Here is a 24,009-nt window from a genome sequence, read left to right as displayed (position 1 = left end):
TATATAACTGATATACTTTTCTTTATATATAGTAGTAGAGAGACTAGTATGCCTATAAGCAAATTGATATAGAGAATAAAATAATTATAAGTCTTTAACTAATACTCTAACTACTGAAAGAATATATACTTGAAGTATATCTATAGCTTCAACTAGTTTAATAGCTATAAATGGCTAGCCCGAGCCACCTTGACCAGTCTTAAAAGTTTGGGCTGTGCTAGCCAAAAACAGTGGTGCTGGCTTGACGTTTGAGAGGCGCAGAGGCTTATCGACAATTGGCCAATCTCCAAGCTCCAAATTTCTTGAACAGGTGGACAAGACAGCCTGAACCTTGCCTTGGACTCGGTCACCGACCAACAACACTCAAAGCCTTCACGTTGTCGCTTTTATGTTGTGTTGACGAGACTTATCATACCACCATGGAAGGAAAGTCATAATTGACTTGAATTCATACCTTTCTGTAACGCGCGTTCAATATGGCTTCGAGGTAAGTCTATTCGGTTCCGGACACCCCTGCATCGTCAACTTGGATTGCATCGCATGGGACAGGAGGTCGTCGGCGCAGCACACCACAGCGACTGGTGGACTTCCTGCGCGAAACTAGGCCTATGGCGACAACGCGCATATACTTTATCGCTCAGCGACTGTCAACATCCCCGTTACTCGCGACACAACCAACAACGACGGATACTCTCCTACAGCCATCACCAACCCTCCCTTGGCAGACCGGGAGCTCTCCCGCAAGGAAAAGTATCCAGAAAGAAGCCAGCAGCTAACAGCTTGCGCTCTACCTTCTCCAATAGATTCGCCTCCTCCTCTCTCCACCAGCGCGACTCGCGCAGCGACCTCTTCAAAGGCTACACCGGCGGCGGCTCCGCCAGCAGACCCGTCAGCGCCAGTCCCAGCCGCCAACAACTCGGCGGCGGATACGGATACGGCGGGTACCAGCCCAACAGCAACCAGCACCACCTGAGTCTGACTGCCGAGAGCCGTGGCGGGTATAGGCCTGCGACGCCGAATCGGAAGTGCGTCCCACCCCTTACTTATTGCCGGAGTTCAGGCTAAGGGCGGGGAATTGATAATGGCAGTGATGGTGATGGTGGGCTGACGTGGAAAATTTTCATCCGTCTAGGGGACAGTACAGCGATGCGGTGCTTAACGAGCTCGAAAGCCAGAATGATCAACAGGTCGAGGGGATTATGGGCAAGGTTAAGATGTTGAAGGATGTCAGTTTTACCTTGGCTCTTGGCTTTTGCGGAACCATGCACAACACGACGGCATTGGAGAGAGCTTAGCTGACAAAGTGCTCGCTGGAAAACAGATGACGATAGCCATCGGCGATGAAATCCGGGACTCGTCCGCGCTGGCGGAGAAAATGAACGAGGGCTTCGATCAAACACGGTTGCGGCTGGGCAGAACTATGAACAGGATGCTGATCATGGCGGAGCGGACAGGCGTTGGTTGGAGGGTGTGGCTGGCTTTTTTTCTTACCGTCATCCTTTTGTTCGTTTACGTCTGGCTATTCTGAGAGGGAGGACATTGACGGGGGAAGGGTACGGGCTTTGATTAGACACGGGTTGCTTTCTCTGCCTGGCTGCTGGCTGGCTGGCTGGCTGGCTGAATAGGCGCTTGGAGTTTGGGACGCATGTCTACCTTGGCTTGGTTGATTGGGATATGACTGCTGGCATGATTTTGTACCAACACATTCGCATGCGGCCATGAATGGGGGGCTGGTTTTGATACAGATTTTGTAATGCTGCACATAAAGTTTACCCTCCTTAATGAGCCTTGTCCTACCCGGGTCCCACCCCTGATCGAAGACAGATAACCTCTGACGCCTAATAATGCTGGTATCATCCCATAAGAATTCGAGCCTTCCGGTCCGTCCGTTACCCTCCATTCCAACCCTAGAAATTACCCCTCCGAATATGCGGGCTGCTGCCCGCGATGCTGCTCCCGTCTCCGGACAAGAGCCCACTGATATCGAGACTCGACCTTGGCGCTTCGCTCCGACGGAGACTGCTTCTATGGTGGAGTATTCGTGAGCTGCGGGCGTAGCTGATGTCGTGATCACCATTGCTGTTGAGCGAAGCCTCGGAGTCAGTGTGCTCATAGCCGCCGCCCTCTGCCTCGGGAATGTCGTCGTCCAAGTTTGCACCCATGTCCATGTCCGAGCCAGCTCCAACCGAGGCAGTGGACCCCTGATGCGCGCCGTCCCTGTACAGGGTGTCCTCATCCAAGAGCTGACCCCTTTCGTCGTCGCTGATGTCCTCCTCGCCACTGTAGAGATTGCTGAGGGCATGAGCTCTCTGAACGGCACCGCGAACCATCATCTGGCGCATGCGCTCCTCTCGCGCGCGCATGTGGGCAATCTCTTGTCGTCGCTGCTGAATATCGACAGATGACATTCCCTGCTCCGCCTCACTCAACTCCTCCTCTTCCTCCTCATCCTCTTCATCCTCCTCGTCCTCGTCCTCCCCCTCCTCGTCATCACTAACCCCATCATACCCAAACCCCTCAGCATCCGCGTTCGGAATTTCCTCATCCAAATCCCTCCCGGCCTCCTCCGCCTCCATAAAATCATCCTCCCCATCCCCCTCAATGTCCCCCAGCCCTTCTTCCCCAGCCTGCAGAGCAGCAGCCGCCTGCGCCTGCGCCTCGGCCTCGGCAGCCGCCAGCTCCTGCGCGAGCATCTCGCGCCGCAGAGCCTCGGCGTGTTCCTCGGCCTCGCGCCGCTCCTCCCGCATCTGGAACAACGTCTTGGTCACCCCGGGAGGCTTGAGCCACGTGCTGCCCAGGTTGGTCACGGCCGCGCGCCGCCGCTCCATCAACTGCTCCTCGGCGTGCAGCCGGCCGAGGAGCGAGCGGTCAATTATCTGCGCCGTTGCGCTGGGGGATTGGTGGTGGGCGTTGGGGCCCTGGCGGGTGCCGGCGGGGGTTGTTGATGGGTTCGGGACCGGCGTGTTTTGGGTTGCGATCGCGGTCGTAGTTGTTGTTGTGGGGATGGTGATGGTTGTTGTGTTTTCGGTTGTAACGGCTGGAGGGTCTGTTGGGTACAGGGAGGAGGGGTGGCGGGAGGAAGTGTACCAGAGGGAGTGAGACTGTTGAGATTCATGGCACGGTTAGCAGTTGTTGGACAGTGGAAGGAAATGCAATCTGCTAGCAGGGAGACTTGTAACTCACTTCCCGCGGCGTCAAGTCTGGGAGAACAGAGAACATGGTTGTTGTTGTTGTTGTTGTTGTTGTTGTTGTTGCCGATTTTGGCATGTGATTTCAGATCGTCTTTGCGCTCCACAAGCTCCAGCAGGGTCGACTTCCCCGTTGGGAGATCAGAAAAGTCACGGTTGGGGCCAGATAGTCTTGAAGGCCGTCTGAACGAGAGAAATCGGCTGGTAGTGATTGGGTTGGAGGATTCAAAGTTGTAGAGCCCGGTTGCCGCGGTTTGCACGAGTCTTTTTGTCACGTTTTGGGGACGGACCCAAGGTGGCCCGCTATCATGAATGAAGACAGTGCCAGTCTGGCGCTTGATCATAAGGTATTGGCACCGTATACTAGCGGAGAGCTCCGCGCTCGAGGTTGACCTGATATGGTCTGTGCTCGCGCCAGCAAGGGTCTAGCGAGGACCACAGCCATCCCTCCAAAGACTGATATCTTCAGTTTTGGACGGAAATGGTAGACCTTATTGGCACGCTTTCTCAAACCATGCTCTCAGCCAGAGCAGCTCCAACATCCGAAACGAAACCTATGGTCCGGTTGGCTTCCACAGCGAACTGGCCTTACTGATCGCCCATTTGCTGTCATTTCCACATTTCCTGTCGGTGGTCTCCCCCGATTCCCGGAGTTCATGTTCGACGAATTTGAGTTCTTGTGAGGTAATTCTGGACCACGCATCTGCAACGTTGAAAACAGAGAACGTGTCCATTCTCTGTTGCCACCTTGCGGAACATGTCCTTCCTTGCATTTGAGAAGCCATGCTGTGGGAAAACTTCCAATGAAGGCGCGGCCAGTTTTCGTGCCTACCCACGCTAATGGAGCCATGTGCGGGACTTTTCGGAACACAAGTCCACCGCAACTGTGGGCATCATGCGCTGGAACCATTCCAAGATCATGCTCCGAGGAACTGCACGGCTTCTACTCTGCACACCTGGGCGGCAGGTAAGACGACAACGAATTTTTCTCCCTTGGCCGCACCAGAGAGGTTCAGCCTTCGCAGCAGGCTCGCATGATTTTCGCCGTGGCTGACGGGCGGCGTTTTGAGGCCAGTTGGGGACGGCCATGACTGCCGATACCGGTCGGCTGGCGGCAACAGCTCATTTACGAGATGCTGCTCTCACATCCACGGGACAATGGAAGAGGATGACTCTTCCGTCAACTTGGGGAGGTGGAGCAGAACTGGCCGAGAGGGAGGCAGATCGGATGTTGCAGCGGCCTATTCATGCAGAATCCAAAGACAGAGCCCCCACGGAGTGGGGAGCCGGTCAATCCACGAACGTTACCACAGTACCCTCCAGGAGACGGGCGTCGAATGGAGATTTCATCAACGTCCATGATCCAAGGGCAGTTTTGCGGGTGACTTTCCCTTCCATTGACCTCGGTGAACACGATATATAGAGATAGTACGGATAGCAGAGATGCAGACCTTGAATTCAGCCACGTTCCACCACCCCGAGTTCTACTCCAAAACCCCGGTGCAGACAAGGGTCGCGTACCCCACCAACCCGGAACCGGCTGCTTCCTCAGTCTGTGATGGCCCAGGAGCCAAAACACTTGGCTTCGTCACATCTCTCCGTAGGGCGATCTCACCTGGCGCTCTCTCTCTGCGCGCCATTCTATCGGCTGGGCGCGGGCGAGGCTGCTCCACCAACGCAAGATAACGGGACGAAGGCTGCGGCATGAGCCGTATGATTGGTGGACTCCGTCTTGTGTCTTGATAATTCTTTTTACCACACCCTTTCTGGCTGCGCTCACAGGAGGGCTGCTGAACACTCCTTTTTGCGGCAGACAGGATATGATGCGTCTTCCCCGCTAAGGTATTTTGAGTACCTGCAGGCTGTCGTGTGAAGTATCTACCGTCTCTCACAGCTCGTGTCCCCTTTCCCTTTTCGTGCCTGCATGATCTCTCCAGTCTGTGGTTGAGCCAAGGCGGTTGTGCAACTTGATGAAGGGTGATGCACACCCTTTCCGTTTGGTGAAACAGAATGCTTGGGTCTAAAACTCAAACGAGTTATGGGCGAATGCTAAAGTATCGTAGTTTGCTGGGACCACGTGCAAATTGTCTTTTCGATTGAATTCCCCGCCGTTGCTGTCCCAGGCTGCCGGGCGGACATTTCGGTGTGCAACTGGAATGGTCCAATCATGGCCCGGCAGTTCTCGATCTTCGAGCAGCTCCTCAACCCTCCGGGCCCTGGCGCTTGGGCAGGCGACATCGGCTGCGCTTCTTTGAAAGCAGACGGATGTGATTGGCTTAAACTTGTGCAAGTTGACGTCTCCCCGGTTCATGGCAGGGATCCCAAAACGTGCTGTGGATGCGGTCGCATGCAGGCAGGCGATGCTTGTGGATCTTGCGCTAGGCCTGTCCTGGATATGCAAGATGCAGCCTGGTGTGGGGTATGTTCATGAAGCCAGCTGCTTTACTCTCTCTCGGTGTTGTTTGTGAGTAATGTGTTGGACATGACGGGTTTTGAAAAGCTTACGATGCAGATTTCGATCAATAAACCCGTCAACGCCTTGATGGTAGAACTAGTTCCTTAGTGGGAGCCTCGAAGTTCAGACAGTAACTCCGCAATCACGACTCTCTGGAAACGCACGAAAGGTAGTGTTTCAAAGTCTATGGTTCAAGACGAATTGGCTTAGGCTTGGAGACGCAAAGCACCTTTTTCACGAACATACATGTTACAGACGTTCCGTACTCTTCGTTCAATAAATTCTGGCTGTCAAACTCAGGTCGAATCTTCTCTCGACGTTCTAATCAGCACAACGGCTCCTGGGCCGGTGACAATCCGAACGCCTGTCCATATCAAGCTCCAAGATCATCATATTGCTCGTCCCTTGAATGATATGTTCTAACTGACTTACATCAAATACGGCACTGCCAAAATTTGCTGTTCGATTCGCCCGAGCGCTCAATGAGCGAGGGCCGATGTTGTTGAAGTGGGCAGATCTATGCATGTGATGCAGCGGGGTCTGCAGCGATAGGAGGGCAGCTCTGAATGAATACGCCTTCGACCGGGTCGCATCCCCCACCATCAGGGCCGGTTACGGGGTTGCCTTCAAGGCATTCGCTTTCTTCCAGCCGGTGTTTCTTTCCACCACCCTTGCGATCCGCATTCGCACCACGTCTTGGCCAAATTTTTCTCCGCTTCGTTCGCCTGGTCCAATCGAGGAGCGAGACCCTGAGACCGGCAGCCAATTCTGCTCGGGACGACCTGGGCACATTTGCGACTTGTGTCTGGCCACCGACTTGCTCATAAAAACCACAGTCGCCACCCCTTCCCGGCTGCGAAGCGCTCTTTCCCCCTTCCCTTTATTCTTTCACGAACCATACCGCCTCATTCCGGAATCGGCAACAGCTCTCGCTCCGAGTCTGCTCCAGCAAGCAAACAGCGTGCTAGCGACCTTTGCTCAAGAGTCGCAATCAAGCCAATTGGTAAGTTTGTTCCTTTGCAACACTGTGCTCACCACTGTTACCCCTCCGGGAATGTTGGATACGATCCGGCGTGCCTCCATGGCCGGTCCCTGCATGAATCCGACACAATTCGACCTGCGAATCGCTCGAGGCACAATTCACGTCGACGAGCCATAGCATCTCCGGCTCAGCGCTCCCGTCCCACACCGCGGGGCAGGCCGTGGATCCGGATGGCAGCCGCCTTAGCCGTCGCCCTGCGGACCGACGTTTTTGAGGACGCGGAGAACCAAACCTTTGGCGAACTTACGACCGCAACGCACGGTACCACTGGATTTGGCACCATACCGACCACGCACACGCGCACAGAAGCAAACAAGCACATCAGAGAGATGCTGGTACTTTGGCTGGTGTTCCACATCTGGACAGACATATTGAAGTGGCATGTGCTTGTGGACAAGGGTCCACCTGGTGGGGCCTTCAGCCCCGCATCCTTTCCCACTCCCGCGCCTCGGCCGCTCATTTCACCCTTCCTCCGTACGAGGGACTTGCCGTCAGCATCTTGCTGGCCTAGGAGGCAAGCATCCGTCAAGGCAACTGCATCGACAACGCAAAACAGCGCACCGCTTTGCGCCAAAGTCGCCGGGGATGGTTTGCCCTCTTATCAGTGAGATTTCGCTCGCACATCTCAACGCGATAAGGGACGCAGCGATCGACCTGTCGTCATCCCGCGGCGAATGGGGGGAGGTGTGTGGGCAACAATGGAATTGGTTGGCCGCAATGCGGTCCATTGCATCACAGTCCTGGTGTGACCCGCAAGGCAATCGGGAGCTATCGCCAAAAGCGGCGGCTTGCCTCGCGACCACGAGCTTGGCGATGTTGCAGCACGCTAGCCGCAGCAGCAGTGGGCAGCACCCTTCCCAAGCCGATGGGAACCCAGGCCCCAGGACCCTGGAATACGTCGGACCAAGTCAACGGAGAAAGCTGCACTGCCCACTCATACCTCCTTGACTTGATACCGCTTCGGTCGGTGCCGTGTTAACCAGCCGACTTGGACGAGGAACAACGCATCTGCCGCTGTGGCTGGCTTTTGACGGCCCAGATTCGCTTATGTCGTCTTGTGCCGTGTGCTTCCGGCTTCGCTCTGTTCCACCGACGGCGGTACTTCATAGCTTGATCTCTAGCCGCCGCACCTTTGCCTCCCCGCATGAACTGGTTGACTTGCGTAACCGCCGGTCAAGCGGGCTCTTGTCGGATTTCCGTTCCTGAACCTTGGGTCTCACGTCATGTCATCGTTATCCAACTTCGGCCCGAGATATATTATGACTCCATCTGTCTTGAGTAACCGTGGCTGACCTTCTTGACTCTCCAGATCGTCACGTCGTCCCCAACGGCCTCGATATCCACCTGTTTGTGCCAGGCTCGGATCACAGCAGCCAAAGCACACTCGAGCGCTTTGCGGTTCCTCCGTGCAGGCATCCATTGAGCAAGCTTGCCTAGCATGGGCGTCATCAAGGTCCCCGAAGATTTCGATGATCGGCAACTACAGCTTGATGCTGAAGCGGAGCAATACCATCCCTATGAATACCAAACCGAGAACAATGATTCTTGGGCAGGCGCCCTCCCGGTGAAGCAGTATGTGCTAGATACCTTTCTCGCCACTCACAAGATGTCGTAACTGACTATTTGTTCTCTAGGGGACTTTATGACCCGTCTCTTGAGAAAGATGCTTGCGGTGTCGGCTTTGCTTGGTAAGCGACCGACCTTCTAATTTAGCAGAGAGTTGCGCTACTAACAACTTGAAGCCACATCAAGGGCAAGCCCAGCCATAAGATCGTCAGCGATGGTAGGCTCCTTCAACCCGCGGACGACAGGGGATATGCTGACCGGCGTAGCGCGGAACCTTCTTTGCAACATGACCCATCGCGGTGCGGTGGGCTCTGACGCGAGGGATGGCGACGGTGCGGGTGTCATGACGTCCATTCCTCACAAGTTCTTTGTCAAGAACTTTGAGCGCGAACAGGGCATCGTGCTTCCTCCTCCGGGCCAGTATGCTGTGGGGAATTTGTTCTTCAAGCCCGATCAGGAAACGTTGCACGAGTCCAAGCGGCAGTTGGAAGATATTGCCGAGTCCTTGGGCTTGAGAGTTCTGGGGTGGCGAGAGCCTCCTGTTGACTCGACGCTCCTCGGTCCTGCCGCTGCTTCTCGGGAACCCACCATTCTGCAGCCCTTTGTCGTCCTGCAGTCTGCCTACGGCGCGGGCAATGCTCCCGAGACTACAGACCCGGAGAAGTTTGATGAGAGGCTCTTTGAGAGGCAGCTCTATGTTCTCCGAAAGCGGGCCACCAAGACTGTCGGGCTTCAGAATTGGTTCTACATCTGCTCCCTCTCCAACAAGAACATTGTCTACAAGGGGCAGTTGGCGCCGGTTCAGGTCTACCAATACTACCATGATTTGGTGAATGCCGACTATGAGGCCCACTTCGCGCTCGTGCACTCGCGCTTCTCCACCAACACATTCCCCTCCTGGGATCGTGCCCAGCCGCTGCGGTGGGCGGCTCACAATGGTAAGAGGGTATACCGGATTATCCTGGGATTGCGCATTCGATGCTAACTGCCGTGGTTAGGTGAGATCAACACGCTGCGCGGCAACAAGAACTGGATGCGCGCCCGAGAAGGTGTTATGCAATCCGACGTCTTCGGTGAGGAGCTCGAGATGCTCTATCCCGTTGTTGAGGACGGCGGCTCCGACTCGGCTGCTTTCGACAATGTGCTGGAATTGCTCACCATCAATGGCGTGCTCTCACTTCCCGAAGCCGTCATGCTGATGGTTCCTGAGGCCTGGCAAGGCAACACCTTGATGGATCCCAAGAAGGCGGCATTTTACGAGTGGGCTGCCTGCCAGATGGAGCCGTGGGACGGCCCGGCTCTGTTCACTTTTGCCGACGGCCGCTTCTGCGGCGCCAACCTCGACCGTAACGGCCTTCGTCCCTGCCGCTTCTATGTCATGGACGATGATCGCATCATTTGCGCTTCCGAGGTCGGCACCATCCCCGTCGATCCCGAGAGGATCGTCCAGAAGGGCCGTCTGCAGCCCGGCCGCATGTTGCTCGTTGACACGCAGGCTGGTCGCATCATCGACGACAGCGAGCTGAAGGCTGCTGTTTCGAGCCGCTATGACTTCAGGACCTGGCTTGATGAAAATCTGATCACGATGCCTGCTGTCTTGGATAAGGTGGCTGAGAACAAGAGTATCACTCTGGCCGCCAAGCCTGACGAGTACAAGCTACAGGAGGACCCCTTGCTCCATGCTTTCGGCTATACCTTTGAACAGGTCAGCTTGCTCCTTGCCCCAATGGCCTCGGACGAAAAGGAGGCGCTTGGTTCCATGGGCAATGATGCCCCTCTTGCGTGCTTGTCGGACGCTCCCAAGTTGCTCTACGAATACTTCCGCCAGCTCTTCGCGCAAGTCACCAACCCGCCCATCGACCCGATCCGCGAGTCGATCGTCATGTCTCTGGAGTGCTATGTCGGTCCTCAAGGCAACCTCCTCGAGATGGATCCGTCCCAGTGTGGCCGGCTGCTCCTGCCTAGCCCCATCCTGTCCATTGAGGAGTTCAACGCCATGAAGAACATGTCGACTCTCTACCCCGAGTGGACTGTCAAAACCATCGACCTCACCTTCCCCAAGAAGGATGGTATTCAGGGCTACATCAAGCATCTCGATTACATTTGCGACGAGGCCACTGCCGCCATCGAGGCACGGGACCGCATTATCGTCCTGTCTGACCGCAATACTTCCAAGGACCGGGTGGCTGTTTCGACCTTGCTTGCCGCCGGCATGGTGCACCACCACCTTGTCGCCAACAAATGGCGTTCCATGGCTGCGCTGGTTGTCGAGACCGCCGAGGCCCGTGAAGTGCATCACATGTGCGTCCTTGTTGGCTATGGCGTGGATGCCATCAACCCTTACCTCGCCATGGAGTGCATTCTGAAACTCAACCGGGAGAAGCTCATCAAGAAGAAGCTCTCGGATGATGTCCTCATTCGCAACTACAAGCATTCGTGCGACGGCGGTATCCTCAAGGTCATGAGCAAGATGGGTATCTCCACCCTGGCCAGTTACAAGGGTGCCCAGATTTTTGAGGCTCTCGGTGTTGACGACTCTGTTGTCGATCGCTGCTTCCGCGGCACCGCCTCCCGAATCAAGGGTGTCACCTTTGAGCTCATCGCAGAGGACGCTTTCCGCTTCCACGAGCGCGGCTTCCCTTCGCGCGCGACCGTCGCCGTGCCTGGCCTTCCGGAGTCAGGCGAATACCACTGGCGTGACGGTGGTGAAGCGCATGTCAACGACCCGGTGTCAATTGCCAACATCCAGGATGCGGTGCGCAACAAGAATGACAAGTCGTACGAGGCGTACTCGGTGTCTGAGTACGAGCAGATTAAGTCCTGCACGCTGCGCGGCATGCTTGATTTCAAATTTGACGAGTGCACGCCCATTCCGATCGACCAGGTCGAGCCTTGGACCGAGATTGTGCGGCGCTTTTGCACCGGCGCCATGTCATACGGTTCGATTTCGATGGAATCCCACTCCACCCTGGCTGTGGCCATGAACCGCCTCGGTGGTAAGTCGAACACCGGTGAAGGTGGTGAAGACCCGGAGCGTTCTCAACGTCTCCCTAACGGCGACACCATGCGCTCGGCCATTAAGCAGGTCGCCTCCGGTCGCTTCGGCGTTACTTCTGCCTACCTGGCCGACTCGGACGAGCTCCAGATTAAGATGGCCCAGGGCGCTAAGCCCGGCGAGGGCGGTGAGCTTCCCGGCCACAAGGTGTCTAAGTCGATTGCTCGCACCCGGCATTCGACCCCTGGTGTCGGGTTGATCTCGCCCCCACCGCACCACGACATCTACTCGATCGAGGACTTGAAGCAGCTCATCTACGACCTCAAGTGCTCGAGCCCGCGCTCGCGTGTCTCTGTCAAGCTGGTGTCCGAGACCGGTGTCGGTATCGTCGCCTCGGGTGTCGCCAAGGCCAAGGCCGACCATATCCTGATTTCGGGCCACGACGGTGGTACTGGTGCCTCCCGCTGGACGGGTATCAAGTACGCCGGTCTGCCGTGGGAGCTGGGTCTGGCTGAGACTCACCAGACCCTGGTGCTCAACGACCTTCGTGGGCGTGTCGTCGTCCAGACGGATGGCCAGCTCCGGACGGGCCGCGACGTCGCCATCGCTTGTTTGCTTGGTGCTGAGGAATGGGGCTTCGCTACGACTCCTTTGATCGCCATGGGCTGTATCATGATGCGTAAATGCCACCTGTTTGTGATCCCTTTCGTATTCTCTTCTCCCTCCCCCTCCTTCTCCTCCCTTTTTTTTTTTAAGAAACTTTTTTTCCCTTTCGTTTCTCTCTACCGTTTCCCCCTTTGTTTTTCCGATCATTCTTTTTCTCTCCCGCTATATCATTTGCTTTCCTGTGTCCTCTCTCTTTGCTTTCTTTTATTGTCCTGTTCTTTGCTTTTCCATCTCATTCTATCTCTCATTCTCCTCTCTCTTTTCGCCAATGGTGCCTCCAACGTGATGGGCACGACATAGCTGACCTTGTTTCACAGGAACACCTGCCCGGTTGGTATTGCCACACAAGACCCTGAGCTCCGCAAGAAGTTCACTGGCACGCCTGAGCATGTCATCAACTTCTTCTACTATGTGGCCAATGAGCTTCGCTCCATCATGGCCAGGCTCGGCTTCCGGACTGTCAATGAGATGATCGGCCACGCCGAGGTTCTCAAGCTCCGCGAGGACATCACGAGCAACAAGATGAACACCATTGACTTGTCGCTTATCCTCACTCCTGCCCACAAGCTTCGCCCGGGTGTCGCCACCTTCAATGTCCGCAAGCAGGACCACCGCCTGCACGTCCGCCTGGACAACAAGCTGATCTCTGAGGCCGAGTTGACCCTCGACAAGGGCCTGCCATCCCGAATCGAGTGCGATATCGTCAATACTGACCGCGCGATGGGTACTTCGCTGTCGTACCAGATTTCGAAGCGCTACGGCGAGGCCGGTCTGCCGATCGACACCGTCCATGTCAACATCAAGGGCTCTGCTGGCCAATCCTTCGGTGCCTTCCTTGCGCCCGGTGTCACCCTGGAACTTGAGGGCGATGCCAACGATTACGTCGGCAAGGGTCTGTCTGGTGGCCGTCTGATAATTTACCCTCCGCGGTCGGCGGTTTTCAAGGCCGAGGAGAACATCCTTATCGGCAACACCTGCTTGTACGGCGCCACCAGCGGTACTTGCTTCTTCCGCGGCGTTGCTGCGGAGCGCTTCGCTGTGCGTAACTCGGGTGCCACGGCCGTTGTCGAGGGTGTTGGTGATCACGGTTGCGAGTACATGACCGGCGGTCGCGTCGTCGTTCTCGGCAGCACCGGCCGCAACTTTGCAGCTGGTATGTCTGGCGGTATTGCCTATGTCCTCGATGTCCAGCAGGACTTCCTCTCCAAACTCAACTCGGAAATGGTTGAAGCTGGCCCCGTGGAGGAACCCGAGGAGGTCGCCTACCTCCGTGGCCTCATTGAGGATCATCATCATTACACGGGCTCTGAGCTCGCTGCGCGCATCTTGGTTGACTTCAACCGTGCTCTGCCTCGGTTCGTCAAGGTCCTCCCTGTCGACTACAAGCGAGTCCTCCAAGAGGAGGCTGCCAAGGCGGCCGAGGCCAAGCGGGCAGAGTACAATGTTCCCATCGTCTCCGGCCTTGCTCCCAAGAAGGAGGAGAAGGAGAAGAGCACCAAGCTTCAGGACATTGAGGAAAGTGTTCGGGATGACGCCGCCGACAAGAAGAAGGCTCTCGTTTTGGACAAGACTCGTGGTTTCATGAAGTACCACAGGCGGTCCGAGAAATACCGCAACGCGAAGACGCGGACCAAGGACTGGGCCGAGCTGTCTCAGAGGCTGGACGAGGACGAGCTTAAGTATCAGTCTGCTCGTTGCATGGACTGCGGTGTTCCCTTCTGCCAGTCGGACAGCGGCTGCCCCATCTCGAACATCATCCCCAAGTGGAACGAACTGGTCTTCCAGTAGGTTTACGAGACCCTCCCGACACGCCGGGAATAGGATATTCACCGCTGACATTGTTTGTAGGAATCAGTGGCGCGACGCTCTGAATCGCCTGCTAATGACCAACAACTTCCCCGAGTTCACTGGCCGTGTCTGCCCTGCTCCTTGCGAGGGTGCCTGCGTGCTTGGCATCAACGAGGACCCTGTTGGTATCAAGTCGATCGAATGCGCCATCATTGACCGTGGTTTCGAGATGGGCTGGATGGTCCCTACTCCGCCCAAGGTGCGCACCGGTAAGAAGGTTGCCGTCATCGGCTCTGGCCCTGCTGGTCTGGCGGCCGCAGACCAGTTGAACAAGGCCGGCCACCTTGTCACCGTCTATGAGCGTGCCGACCGTCTCGGCGGTCTGCTCATGTATGGTATCCCCAACATGAAGCTCGACAAACGTATCGTAAAGCGTCGGACCGACTTCATGGCGGCCGAGGGCATTCAGTTCAAGACGGGCGTCGCCATTGGCGAGGACATTAAGCTTATGGATCTTAAGGCTGAGAACGACGCCGTCATCATCGCGACAGGCGCCACCGTTGCCCGTGACCTTCCCATTCCGGGCCGGAACCTCGAGGGCATCCACTTCGCCATGGAGTTCCTGCACAAGAACACCAAGTCGCTCCTCGATTCGGAGCTGGCCGATGGGTCGTACATCTCGGCCAAGGACAAGCACGTGGTCGTCATTGGCGGTGGCGATACCGGCAACGACTGCATCGGCACGTCGGTGCGGCACGGGGCCAAGTCGGTCATCAACTTTGAACTGCTCCCGCAGCCGCCGCCGGAGCGGGCGCGCGATAACCCGTGGCCGCAGTGGCCGCGCATCTACCGGGTAGACTACGGTCACACCGAGGTGCGGCAACACATGGGCAAGGACCCGCGTGAGTACTGCATCATGTCCGAGTCGTTTGTCGACGACGGCGCGGGCAAGGTCAAGGGCATCAACACCGTGCGTGTCGAGTGGACCCGGTCGGCCTCGGGCGGCTGGGACATGAAGAAAATTGAGGGCTCGGAGCAGTTCTTCCCCGCCGATCTGGTGCTGCTGTCGATGGGTTTCCTGGGCCCCGAGGGCCGCGTGCTGGGCGACGAGATCGAGAAGGACGCGCGCAAGAATGTCAAGACAGCGCCTGGGCATTATGCGACGAATGTCGAGGGCATCTTTGCCGCGGGTGACTGCCGCAGGGGACAGTCGTTGATTGTTTGGTAAGTTGCGCCGTTCTTTCGGTGGAGGTGATTGTATTACGTGGATGCTGACTGTCTGTTTCTCAGGGGCATCAACGAAGGTCGCCAGGCTGCGCGCGAGGTGGATCTCTACCTCGAGAAGTGTACCAACCTGCCTGTTACCGGCGGTATTGTCAAGCGCACCGCCGGGGAGGTCTTTGCTGCTGCCGCGGCTCCGGCGGCGCCGGTAGAGCCAGTTGCTGCTTGAGGAAGAGGAGTATCTCTCAGGGATGGGGAAAATGAGATATGGGGTCAACGATATTGGCTGTTTTCATTATAGCATGGACACTGGTTCTAGCATTGCTTATTTTTTTCCTAGAATGATTTTGATACCATTTCCGCATACGGAGCATCATCTGCTTTTTTCTCAGTCGGTGAGGCATAGAATGAGTGTGAAAGCGACTTTAAGACCTGGACGGTGTTGGTTGACAGTCCTGGTGTGATTTCACACTGGAAAGGGATATGTAAGGCGCTTGTTGATTGTTTATGTCACTAAGTGTCTTCCTTCCCTAAACTGAATGAGAGTCTGGTAAATAGGAGACGTCGTACAAGGAATGTGACTTTGCTTCTTCAAAAGCTGGACTGGACGCCCGACTGACTGTTGATCTCTTCAGGTGTGTGGTATGGTTCAAGATATATATGTCGAGGAGCCTCGGCAACCTACCCCGGAACAGCGGAATGTTATATATAGCTTTCAGTGTGACTTTTTGACTTTTTTGATTTTTTTTTACTTTTCTTGACTTTTCTTCCTGATTTCTTGTTGACTTTTCTTCCCTTTCCCCCTCTTCTTGACGTGTAAGAAAGGAAAAGCTTAAGAAAGGGAGGTAAAATAACAGACAACCCATTTTGGTGATGAAAACCACAAAGTCATTCTTCTCGTTCTGACTTCAACGGTCGCTTGTCTTCCGGGTCGACATTTGTCTTGGGCGAGGTTCGAGTTGAGGCTCTTGAGCCCTCCACAGCAGCTGAAAGCTTGATTGCTGCCAAGCACGTGGTGCATCGATTGGTCAATGGCAGCAGACCAGTCTCTCGGTGAGTCGGTAAGGACTGGCTCTCGGACGGTAGTGGGATACTTCGTGATGAATGCGCCTCTCCCCCGGTACTGGACAGTATTTCACAAGCACAAACACTCAATACTGCCTTGATGTGAAGGTACAGAAATCTGAGAGTAGAGGTAATCACGATACCCGGTGGTTCAGCTGATACTGGGCCCAAATAATACTGCAGTAGTTGGATGATCAAAGTACTCTCCAAATTATGAGACAGAGTGGGTCACATGCACTGTGGGGTCCTGCTTCCGGGATCCGTGCTTTCTGGTGGGGGGCAGTTGGTTGACGTGAAGTGACCGAGACAGAGCTGCGTCTGATTCTCCCCGTCGTGCTGTTTCCTTGTCAACAACGTCCCCTCTATGTACTATAGCATCCCCTCATTTTCTGTTGCACGCATTGAATTATTATACTTTTGATCGGTTTTCGATACTCTCAGCATTGAGAAGTTGCTCTACTCGGCCATGCGCTTCGGCAAAACACTCCGGAAATCGGTCTACGAACCATGGCAGGACAAATACATCGACTATGCGAAGCTCAAAAGCCTCTTGCGCGAGGATAAGCCGGATGACGACGACGAACCATGGACCGAAGATGACGAGAACCGCTTCTGCGACGAGATCTTCAATGTGCAGCTCGAGAAGGTCGCGCAGTTCCAGGTAGAAAAAGTCGAGGACCTGCGCCGCCGCGTCGACGGCGCTTTTGAGAAACTCAGGGAGTTCCCCGCCGCCGACGAGGGCAAGCCGATGGCCGCTGCCGATACCCAGCAGCTCAAGGACCTCGAGACCGAGCTCGACACCATCACCAACGAGGTCAAGGAGCTGCAGAAGTACAGCAACCTGAACTACACGGGCTTCCTCAAGATCGTCAAGAAGCACGACCGGAAGCGTGGCAACCGGTACAAGATCCGCCCCATGATGATGCTCAGCCTGTCCAAGCGGCCCTTCAACTCAGAGCAGGCCTACTCGCCCTTGCTGAACAAGCTGTCCCTCATGTACTTTGCCATCCGCCAGCACTTGGAGGAACCCGGCGCCGGGGATGCCTATCCCGTCGACCCCGACAGCCAACCCGAGACACACAACGGCGAGAAGTACACCGCCCACAAGTTTTGGGTGCACCAGGACAACCTGCTCGAGGTTAAGACGTACATTCTCCGTCGTCTGCCGGCTCTTGTGTACAGCGAGCAGTCAGCGAAGGAAGTGGATGGCCAACAGGACCCGACAATCACGTCGCTGTACTTTGACAACTCCACATTTGACCTCTACTCGAAGAAAGTCGAAAGGGAGATGGAGGCATCCTCGCTGCGGTTGCGCTGGTACGGCCAGCTGAGCTCACGGCCGGAAATCTTCCTCGAGCAAAAGATCCTGCACGAAAACGGCAGCAGTGAAGAGCGCAAGTTTGTCATCAAGGAGAAGTACATCAAGGCATTCCTTGAAGGCGACTACAGCATGGAGAAGTCGGTGCAGAAGATGGAGAGGCAGGGACAGAAACCTGAGGATGTGGACCAGTTTCGGTCTACGGCAGACGCCATCCAGCAATTTGTCCGCGGGAACAAGCTTGAGCCGGTGGTGAGAGCCAACTACAAGCGGTCAGCCTTCCAGAAGCCGGGCGACGATCGTGTGCGCATCTCTATCGACACCGACATCGCCTTCATCCGCGAGGACACGCTGGACCGCGACCGGCCCTGCCGCGACCCCAATGAGTGGCACCGCGTTGACATCGACAACAGCAACATGACGTACCCCTTCAACAACATCAACCAGAGCGAAGTCTCGCGCTTCCCCTACGCCGTCCTCGAGATCAAGCTGAAGGAGGACATCAACCGCGGCAAGCGCCCCTCCTGGATCCAAGACCTGATGGGGTCCCACCTCGTCCACCCCTGCCCGCGCTTCTCCAAGTTCGTGCATGGCACGGCCTCGCTGTTCGAAGACTACGTCAACCGCCTGCCTTTCTGGCTCTCCGACCTCGACACCGACATCCGCAAGGACCCGCAGGTCGCCTTTGAGGAAGAAGAATCCCGCCGCGCCCAGCGTGCTGAAAACGAGCAAGTCGTCGGCAGCTTGCTGGGCACTAAACTTGGCTCGTACAAGCCATCGCGCAGCTCGCCCGTCGCAAAGTCCTACCTCGCGGACCGCCTCGCCGCCGACACTGCCGGGCAAACTCCCAAATCAGCCACCAGCCGCCCGCCAGCAGGTGACGAGGCAGGCGAACCAAGCAGCAGCGCGTTCGGCGCCCTCTCGCCGGAACCCCAAACTGTCGACGGCGCCGAGCGGTCGACCCTCAACTACGGCACGCTATCCTCCGTCTTCCCGGGTTTTTCATTGTCTAAGTACTCTCTTGCGAAGCAGGCGCGCGAGGCCCGCCAGCGCCAACAACAGGATTCCGCGCCCCTGCCGCCAGGCGTCGTCGAGCCGACCGAGTGGCTCAAGAACGCCGGGCCGCTGCAGATCGAGCCGAAAGTGTGGCTCGCCAACGAGCGCACTTTCCTGAAGTGGCAACACATTTGCGTGCTGCTGGGCGGCCTAGCCGTGAGCCTGTACTCAGCCGGCGGCGGGAGCGGGAATGTCCTCGCACAGGCCATGGGCGCCGTGTTCATTGGTGTGGCGATATTTGCCGGCGCGTGGAGTTACTTTGTCGTTGTCAAGAGGAGGGAGATGATTGTGCAGCGGAGCGGCAAGGACTTTGACTTCTTGGCGGGGCCCCTTGTGGTTAGTGCTGCGTTGGGGGTGGCGCTGGTGGTGAATTTTGGTTTTGCGGTAGGTTTGGACTCTTCTTCATATGTCTCTCCTCTCCCTTTCTTGGTGTCGCATTACTAAGGGTGCTGTGCGCTAACTGGATTGTAGTATCAGAAGGCGTTTGGCCATGATGGACGGAATGGGAGCTCAGGTGTTGGATTGAATGGAACTGTGATTGGGAAGATGAAGGAGCTGCGGATATGAGGTGGTGCTGGAGATGATGTGTCGGTGGTTTGTTTGCATAAGGTATATAAGTGGGAGAAGCGGTGGAAGTTGGATATTAGCAGCGGAGAACCACAGTATATACGAGACGTGTAAGCGTGTAATGTGGGTGATGGGTTGGATTCCAAAAAGTGGGTCAGGACGGAAGTCGTCTCAAGGCTTCGATGTATGGTACGTGAGTATAAGCATTGGCATGGTTGTGATGGCATCTTCAACATGTATGAAACAACTATACAAGAGGTCTGGGCTTAGCCACAGCTACCCTCCCATCTAAAGTTAATAGCTGGCATCTCGGCCTGTGTGCTATCGCCTTTTCTGTCGCTCACACTCAGATAATGTATGGCCTTTCTCCGGCGGGACTGCTCAGGATAACCGATGAAGACCTCCGGAAACTGTATTGAGGAACAATCACGCTGATCATGCCGCGTCTCGCTCCGAGGTGTATAAAGTGGATACGAGATAAGATTAGCTTGAGGATGGCCTTCAACTGTTTCTGTTAATGCTGCTGTGTTTAGATCCCGCTCACAGGGCTTCAGTCTAAGAAATCACTCGCGTGGGATGGTTCATGGGATGGAGATGCGGACTGCCCGCCACCGTACCCTACTGCATGTATGGGAAACCACCACGGCTTTGGGATTCTTATGTAGTAGCATGCCAAATTTTGTTTAGGGAGACTGTCCCTTTTCACATTTTAAAGTCAGACACGCAATCAACCGAGTCACATACATAACCCTCAGGGTTAAGTATGAGTGAGCAGCTCGGTGAGCTCTTTAAAACAACGTAGCAACCTCGACGTCATTGGTGCGTAAGGTTTCGACCGGAGCTATTGGCGGAGCCCGGCCTCAACTTTAAGTCAACATCATGGAAAATGTTTACAGTACAATAGCTGTACCCGACCGGCCGTGGGAATAGCGCTACTTTTGGCCCTCACACCATAAGTTGTCTGAGTCACTTTGCAGCATTCCGTGGTTCCGAGTTGTGGGCACTGGTCCAGTCTGCATGACTCTTCTTGAGAATGGGCGACTCGGAAGGAGGCCAAGATGGCGCTTCGCCAGATCCTGCCCTCGATCTTGGCTTTCCAGTTGTCGACATTGCGCCAGACGGTGACATTCTGCTAGATGTGACCTTTGACACATCAAAGAAGACCCTCAAGGCAGCAACAAATTCTGCAAGACCCAGGCCGGCCCAGAAGACAGAGCCTCTGGTGCTGAAAGCCAGAACCCGAGTCGGATACAGAGTCCAGCTCGCCGTACTGAAGCAGAACTCGAGATACTTTGACAACCTGCTCAGTGACACGCGGTTTGCCGAAGCCCGATCAATTGAAGATGCCTTGCAGAGGCTGTCGCTTCAAAGCGTGAAGCCATCGGAGGCGAAGGCCTCGGACCTCCCCGTGGTGAAGATCCACGAGGATGATGAGGCAACCCAGTCAGCAGGCCAGGACGCTGCTTTTGAAGACCTCATGCGCATTCTGCATAGGAAGCAGTCCACCGCGAAGCCTATGTCGACACAATCCCTGGCAGTCCTGGCCGTGCTCGCCGACCGTTTTGCCTGCACGGCCACCATCTCCAGGTACCTGGCCGCTTTGAAGTACAAATGGCCCGCCACGCAAACCCTCTTACGGGAAGATGGCCGGGCTCTCAGCAGGGCAGCCGAAGAGACGTTGCGGCAAAAGATCCTCGTCTTCTGGTTGCTGGACCAGCCGCTCAAGATGCAGGCCGCCACACGCGAGCTGATTATGTACGGCTCGCGGCGATGGAGTGCATCCTTCGACGGCGCGGACGAGAGCAAGAACAACAACATGACAGCGGCGTGGTGGGACCTCCCCGACGGCCTCGAAACCGAACTGCACTACCGCCGTGAATGCATCTTCCGCACCATCGCCTCCATCCAGCGGCACTTCGTAGGCAACAATTTCCTTTGTGGACTGTTTATACCCCTCTATGGCTGTCTCAGGAGCTGTCCTGATCCCGAGACAACGCAGTTTGCTCCTGAAACCCTTCAAGGCATTTCCGGAATTGGAAATTCACAGCTGACATTCTTGGTAGCTCTCCCTCTACACCTCCCGCACCCGCCAGTGCAAGCTGGGCTACGAGTCTTCGGCAAGCTGCGACTCGTACCAGCTGGGTGAGATGGTCAAGTTCCTGACGAGTCGGGGCCTGCTGTTCCTGACCGATTTCTCCTCCTCCTCCTCCTCCTCCGATTCCCACCCACGCTCGGTGAATGCCAGCCACGACTTCGCGACGACCGACATCGGCCACGTCCTCGCGACCCTCAAACAGGTCCCCGCTTACCAGGTCGACAAGCATCACACCAACTGCGGCCTGCGCACGCGCGTGCTGCCCGTGCTCGAGTTCGTGCAGGCCATGCTGGCGGCGGGCGTCGTGGCCGTGTCGCGGCAGGCGTGGATCAAGGACCGGGAGGCGACGTCGTGGGTTTACGAAGCCGAAGCTGGCGAGTGCGAGCGGGAACAGGGGAACAGGAACGAGGAGGCGAGGAAGGTTTTCCGGTTCACGCGGGGCATGGCGACGGACCAGAGGCTGCGGTACGAGGGCACGTTGGCGGTGGATCGCATGGCGCGGGCGCTGTTTACGGCTTCGGAGTGGGACTGGACGGCGGAGGAGAAGGAGGACGTTAGGGGGGTTGAGTTTGGGAGGTGGCCTATCATGAGTTCTAGTAATGGGTTGATATATTGATTGTGGGGATGGTCATGGGAGCAATGGGGTGTTGGTGGGGGAAGTGCAACTTCAAAATGAAGGATAGTGATGTTGGGAATGTATGAGACGTGTGACGCGTCGGTGAACGAGGGACAACGTCAATACGAGGGCAGCTGTTGGAAAGAGAAAGAACGCTGGCGGAAATGACGAGGGCCGTGCAAAGTACGTGTAGAAAAACACTGGGGAAAAAAAGGTCAAAAAAAAAAAAAGAAAAACTCACCCCGAGCCCTTTGTGGAGGCTGATGGCTAAGAGAACCCCTGGTAGAGTTTTGCTTCGTCAAATAGGGGGAAGGGCCTGGGGGAATGGCGTGCAAAGAGGCCCTGGGGTGACCGAAAGGGGGTTCGAACCCGACTACCAACTTCAGAGCTTAGAGGATTGATGCCGGCCGCTGCGGAGGTTTTCGCCCACCTTACGCCCCTACCTCTTGGCCAAAGCAATGGCCTTGCGGTAGCGGCATTGACGGGAGAGCCGTAGACCTAATACATATAGTGCGGTCTAGTCACTGGAAAGGCGTGACAGTCATGTGCTGGTCACCAGTTGGAACCACGGACGCGTTATCCTGGAGTGCTGCTGCGTAAGGCCGTCGAGGATACAGCACTGGATAAGGTAGGGCGCGGAGCGCACGTCTTCACGTTGAGTGAAGTGGCAACATGAGACAGCTCAAGTCGAATGCTCATATATCATCACTTGTAAGCTTCCATATTCTCACGGCAGACTTCCGCTGTCAAACCGCAGCCATGGTAACCTCCTCTCTCGGCACCGTCTTTTCTCCAGGCTTCTCGGACCCTCGACTCACAGACTTCTCACTGGTCTGGTCCTCCGCCTCCAGGGCTGCTCTCGACAGATGAGAGTCCTTGGACTTCACCAATGGCCAGTGACCCGTCACCTCGCGGTACCTCATAACGAGGAACGAGACAATGACGCAGAGCCAGTACAGATTGTACGAGATGACGGATCCGTAGGTTGCCGAGTTGGTCCAGCCGAGAATGGCGTTGAAGAAGCCCCAACCGCTGCCGCCGTTGTATGTCGGGCTGCAGCACTGTGCACCATCAGTTAGTCCGAGCACTTTACGTAGGTAGTTAAGGTCAAGCAACATGACACTCACGTTGACATGCCATACCGACCGGTCAATATCATATGACCCGGGGCCCTCGCCGAGTTCGGCGGCATCGCCCCCTATCAGCACCTGCCAGGCGTCCTGCTCAAAGGACCACACAGCCCGCGAGAAGAGGCCGGCAGCGACGAGGTAAAGTAAGCAGGTCGAGATGACCAGGAAGACTTGCAGCTTCGTGGTTGATCCACCCCTGGACAGTCAGCACCCTCCGTCCCTTATCCCTTCTAGTGAGACACTCACTTATACAGCCCATACCCAACCACCGCCCCAGCCGCCAGGCCAACCACCACGGCCAACGGCACTGCAGTGGCCGGAGCCGAGAACGTCACGCCGGCAATAAACACGACGGCCTCAATGCCCTCCCTCAGCACCGTCACAAAGGGCAGCGCAAACATGGTATACCTCTCCATCCACTTCTTGACCGCATCAGCCATCGCCGTCACCCTCCCCCTTTCGATTCCCTTCTTCGCATTGTCTTCTGCCGCTGTAGCTACTACAGCCCGCCTGTCCATGACCCCCCCCAACTTCTCCTGCCACTTATCCCGCATGCTGCCCATCCTCAGCAGCGCGGCCCCAACGACGCTGATGATGATGCACGCAATTAGGCAGAAGGCGCCCTCAAACCGCAGCTCGGACGCCTCCCACTTGTTGGCGCCGGCCGTGTAGAAGACGGCGATGAGGGCGGCGGCAATGACGAGCGTGATGAGCAGGCCTAGGAAGATGCCGAGCCAGACCTGCACATATGGTAATGTCTGGTTAGTTGTGACTGGGGACGATAATGTGTGGAATAGAGGAGGAAGATTTACCTGGCACACCAACCGCTTGTGAAGCGTCTTGTCATGGTCGAGGGTCTGCTTGAGGAAGGCGAGCAGGACGGAGACGATGATGACCGTCTCGAGGGCCTCGCGGAAGGTGACGAGGAAGATTGGCACGGAGAATACGTCGGGCATTCTGGGCTCCGTTGTCTCCGTGACTTGTGTCGGGTTCTGAGCGGAGGTTTGGGACCGTGGGAGTTTGTGTGGTAGAGAAAAGGGGGGGGGGGGATGGAAGTGATTATCTGATCGGGCGATACAAAATCTGCCGATCAGATACCAAGGGCATGATGTGGGGGGGGGTTGTCATTACCCCGGCTTGTTGCACTCGACTGATCCATGTGTCGGAATAAAATCGCGCTTTTCATGCCCAACTGGTGCCAAATCTCGGAAGTGCCCATTCATCAAAATTCGAGACCTGGG

At 56.1% G+C, this 24,009-nt stretch overlaps 8 protein-coding genes across 8 annotated transcripts; 5 read left to right on the top strand and 3 right to left on the bottom strand.

Moving 5' to 3' along the window:
- The first annotated feature begins 420 nt into the window (after positions 1-420).
- On the top strand, positions 421-1,804 carry N657DRAFT_646666 (v-SNARE). The gene is made up of 4 exons (XM_062793161.1): positions 421-487; positions 804-1,025; positions 1,133-1,226; positions 1,322-1,804. The coding sequence occupies exons 1-4, from the start codon at positions 477-479 to the stop codon at positions 1,526-1,528; spliced, it is 534 nt and encodes a 177-aa protein (XP_062646675.1). The 5' UTR covers positions 421-476; the 3' UTR covers positions 1,529-1,804.
- Positions 1,805-1,907: 103 nt separating this feature from the next.
- On the bottom strand, positions 1,908-3,219 carry N657DRAFT_656947 (uncharacterized protein; the record flags this gene model as incomplete). The annotated part of the gene is made up of 2 exons (XM_062794754.1): positions 1,908-3,101; positions 3,184-3,219. 2 exons carry the CDS (start codon positions 3,217-3,219, stop codon positions 1,908-1,910), a joined length of 1,230 nt encoding a protein of 409 aa, XP_062646674.1.
- A 561-nt stretch (positions 3,220-3,780) lies between these two features.
- N657DRAFT_484354 (uncharacterized protein) lies at positions 3,781-4,642 on the top strand. The gene is made up of 2 exons (XM_062787596.1): positions 3,781-4,155; positions 4,259-4,642. The coding sequence occupies exons 1-2, from the start codon at positions 4,029-4,031 to the stop codon at positions 4,609-4,611; spliced, it is 480 nt and encodes a 159-aa protein (XP_062646673.1). The 5' UTR covers positions 3,781-4,028; the 3' UTR covers positions 4,612-4,642.
- Positions 4,643-8,123: 3,481 nt separating this feature from the next.
- N657DRAFT_681844 (glutamate synthase) lies at positions 8,124-15,150 on the top strand (the record flags this gene model as incomplete). Its single annotated transcript, XM_062796433.1, has 8 exons — positions 8,124-8,257; positions 8,320-8,373; positions 8,428-8,468; positions 8,518-9,189; positions 9,250-11,938; positions 12,230-13,696; positions 13,761-14,924; positions 14,991-15,150. The coding sequence occupies 8 exons, from the start codon at positions 8,124-8,126 to the stop codon at positions 15,148-15,150; spliced, it is 6,381 nt and encodes a 2,126-aa protein (XP_062646672.1).
- Positions 15,151-15,301: 151 nt separating this feature from the next.
- On the bottom strand, positions 15,302-15,906 carry N657DRAFT_484256 (uncharacterized protein). The gene has a single exon (XM_062787595.1). The coding sequence runs from the start codon at positions 15,785-15,787 to the stop codon at positions 15,452-15,454; it is 336 nt and encodes a 111-aa protein (XP_062646671.1). The 5' UTR covers positions 15,788-15,906; the 3' UTR covers positions 15,302-15,451.
- A 413-nt stretch (positions 15,907-16,319) lies between these two features.
- On the top strand, positions 16,320-19,421 carry N657DRAFT_691342 (SPX-domain-containing protein). Its single transcript, XM_062797102.1, has 2 exons — positions 16,320-18,744; positions 18,832-19,421. Exons 1-2 carry the CDS (start codon positions 16,453-16,455, stop codon positions 18,925-18,927), a joined length of 2,388 nt encoding a protein of 795 aa, XP_062646670.1. The 5' UTR covers positions 16,320-16,452; the 3' UTR covers positions 18,928-19,421.
- A 376-nt stretch (positions 19,422-19,797) lies between these two features.
- N657DRAFT_691341 (uncharacterized protein) lies at positions 19,798-21,841 on the top strand. The gene is made up of 2 exons (XM_062797101.1): positions 19,798-20,845; positions 20,991-21,841. The coding sequence occupies exons 1-2, from the start codon at positions 19,961-19,963 to the stop codon at positions 21,636-21,638; spliced, it is 1,533 nt and encodes a 510-aa protein (XP_062646669.1). The 5' UTR covers positions 19,798-19,960; the 3' UTR covers positions 21,639-21,841.
- Positions 21,842-22,342: 501 nt separating this feature from the next.
- On the bottom strand, positions 22,343-23,757 carry N657DRAFT_691340 (putative iron transferase). The gene is made up of 4 exons (XM_062797100.1): positions 23,581-23,757; positions 23,015-23,508; positions 22,766-22,964; positions 22,343-22,699 (listed from the first exon to the last, which is right to left on the bottom strand). Exons 1-4 carry the CDS (start codon positions 23,722-23,724, stop codon positions 22,385-22,387), a joined length of 1,152 nt encoding a protein of 383 aa, XP_062646668.1. The 5' UTR covers positions 23,725-23,757; the 3' UTR covers positions 22,343-22,384.
- Positions 23,758-24,009: the final 252 nt, after the last annotated feature.

This window comes from Parathielavia appendiculata (genome assembly GCF_033297405.1).
Source record: "Parathielavia appendiculata strain CBS 731.68 unplaced genomic scaffold N657scaffold_8, whole genome shotgun sequence".
Taxonomy (NCBI): domain Eukaryota; kingdom Fungi; phylum Ascomycota; class Sordariomycetes; order Sordariales; family Chaetomiaceae; genus Parathielavia; species Parathielavia appendiculata.
The sequence above is the reverse complement of the archived record's forward strand: the minus strand, read 5'-3'. Positions and strand labels throughout refer to the sequence as shown.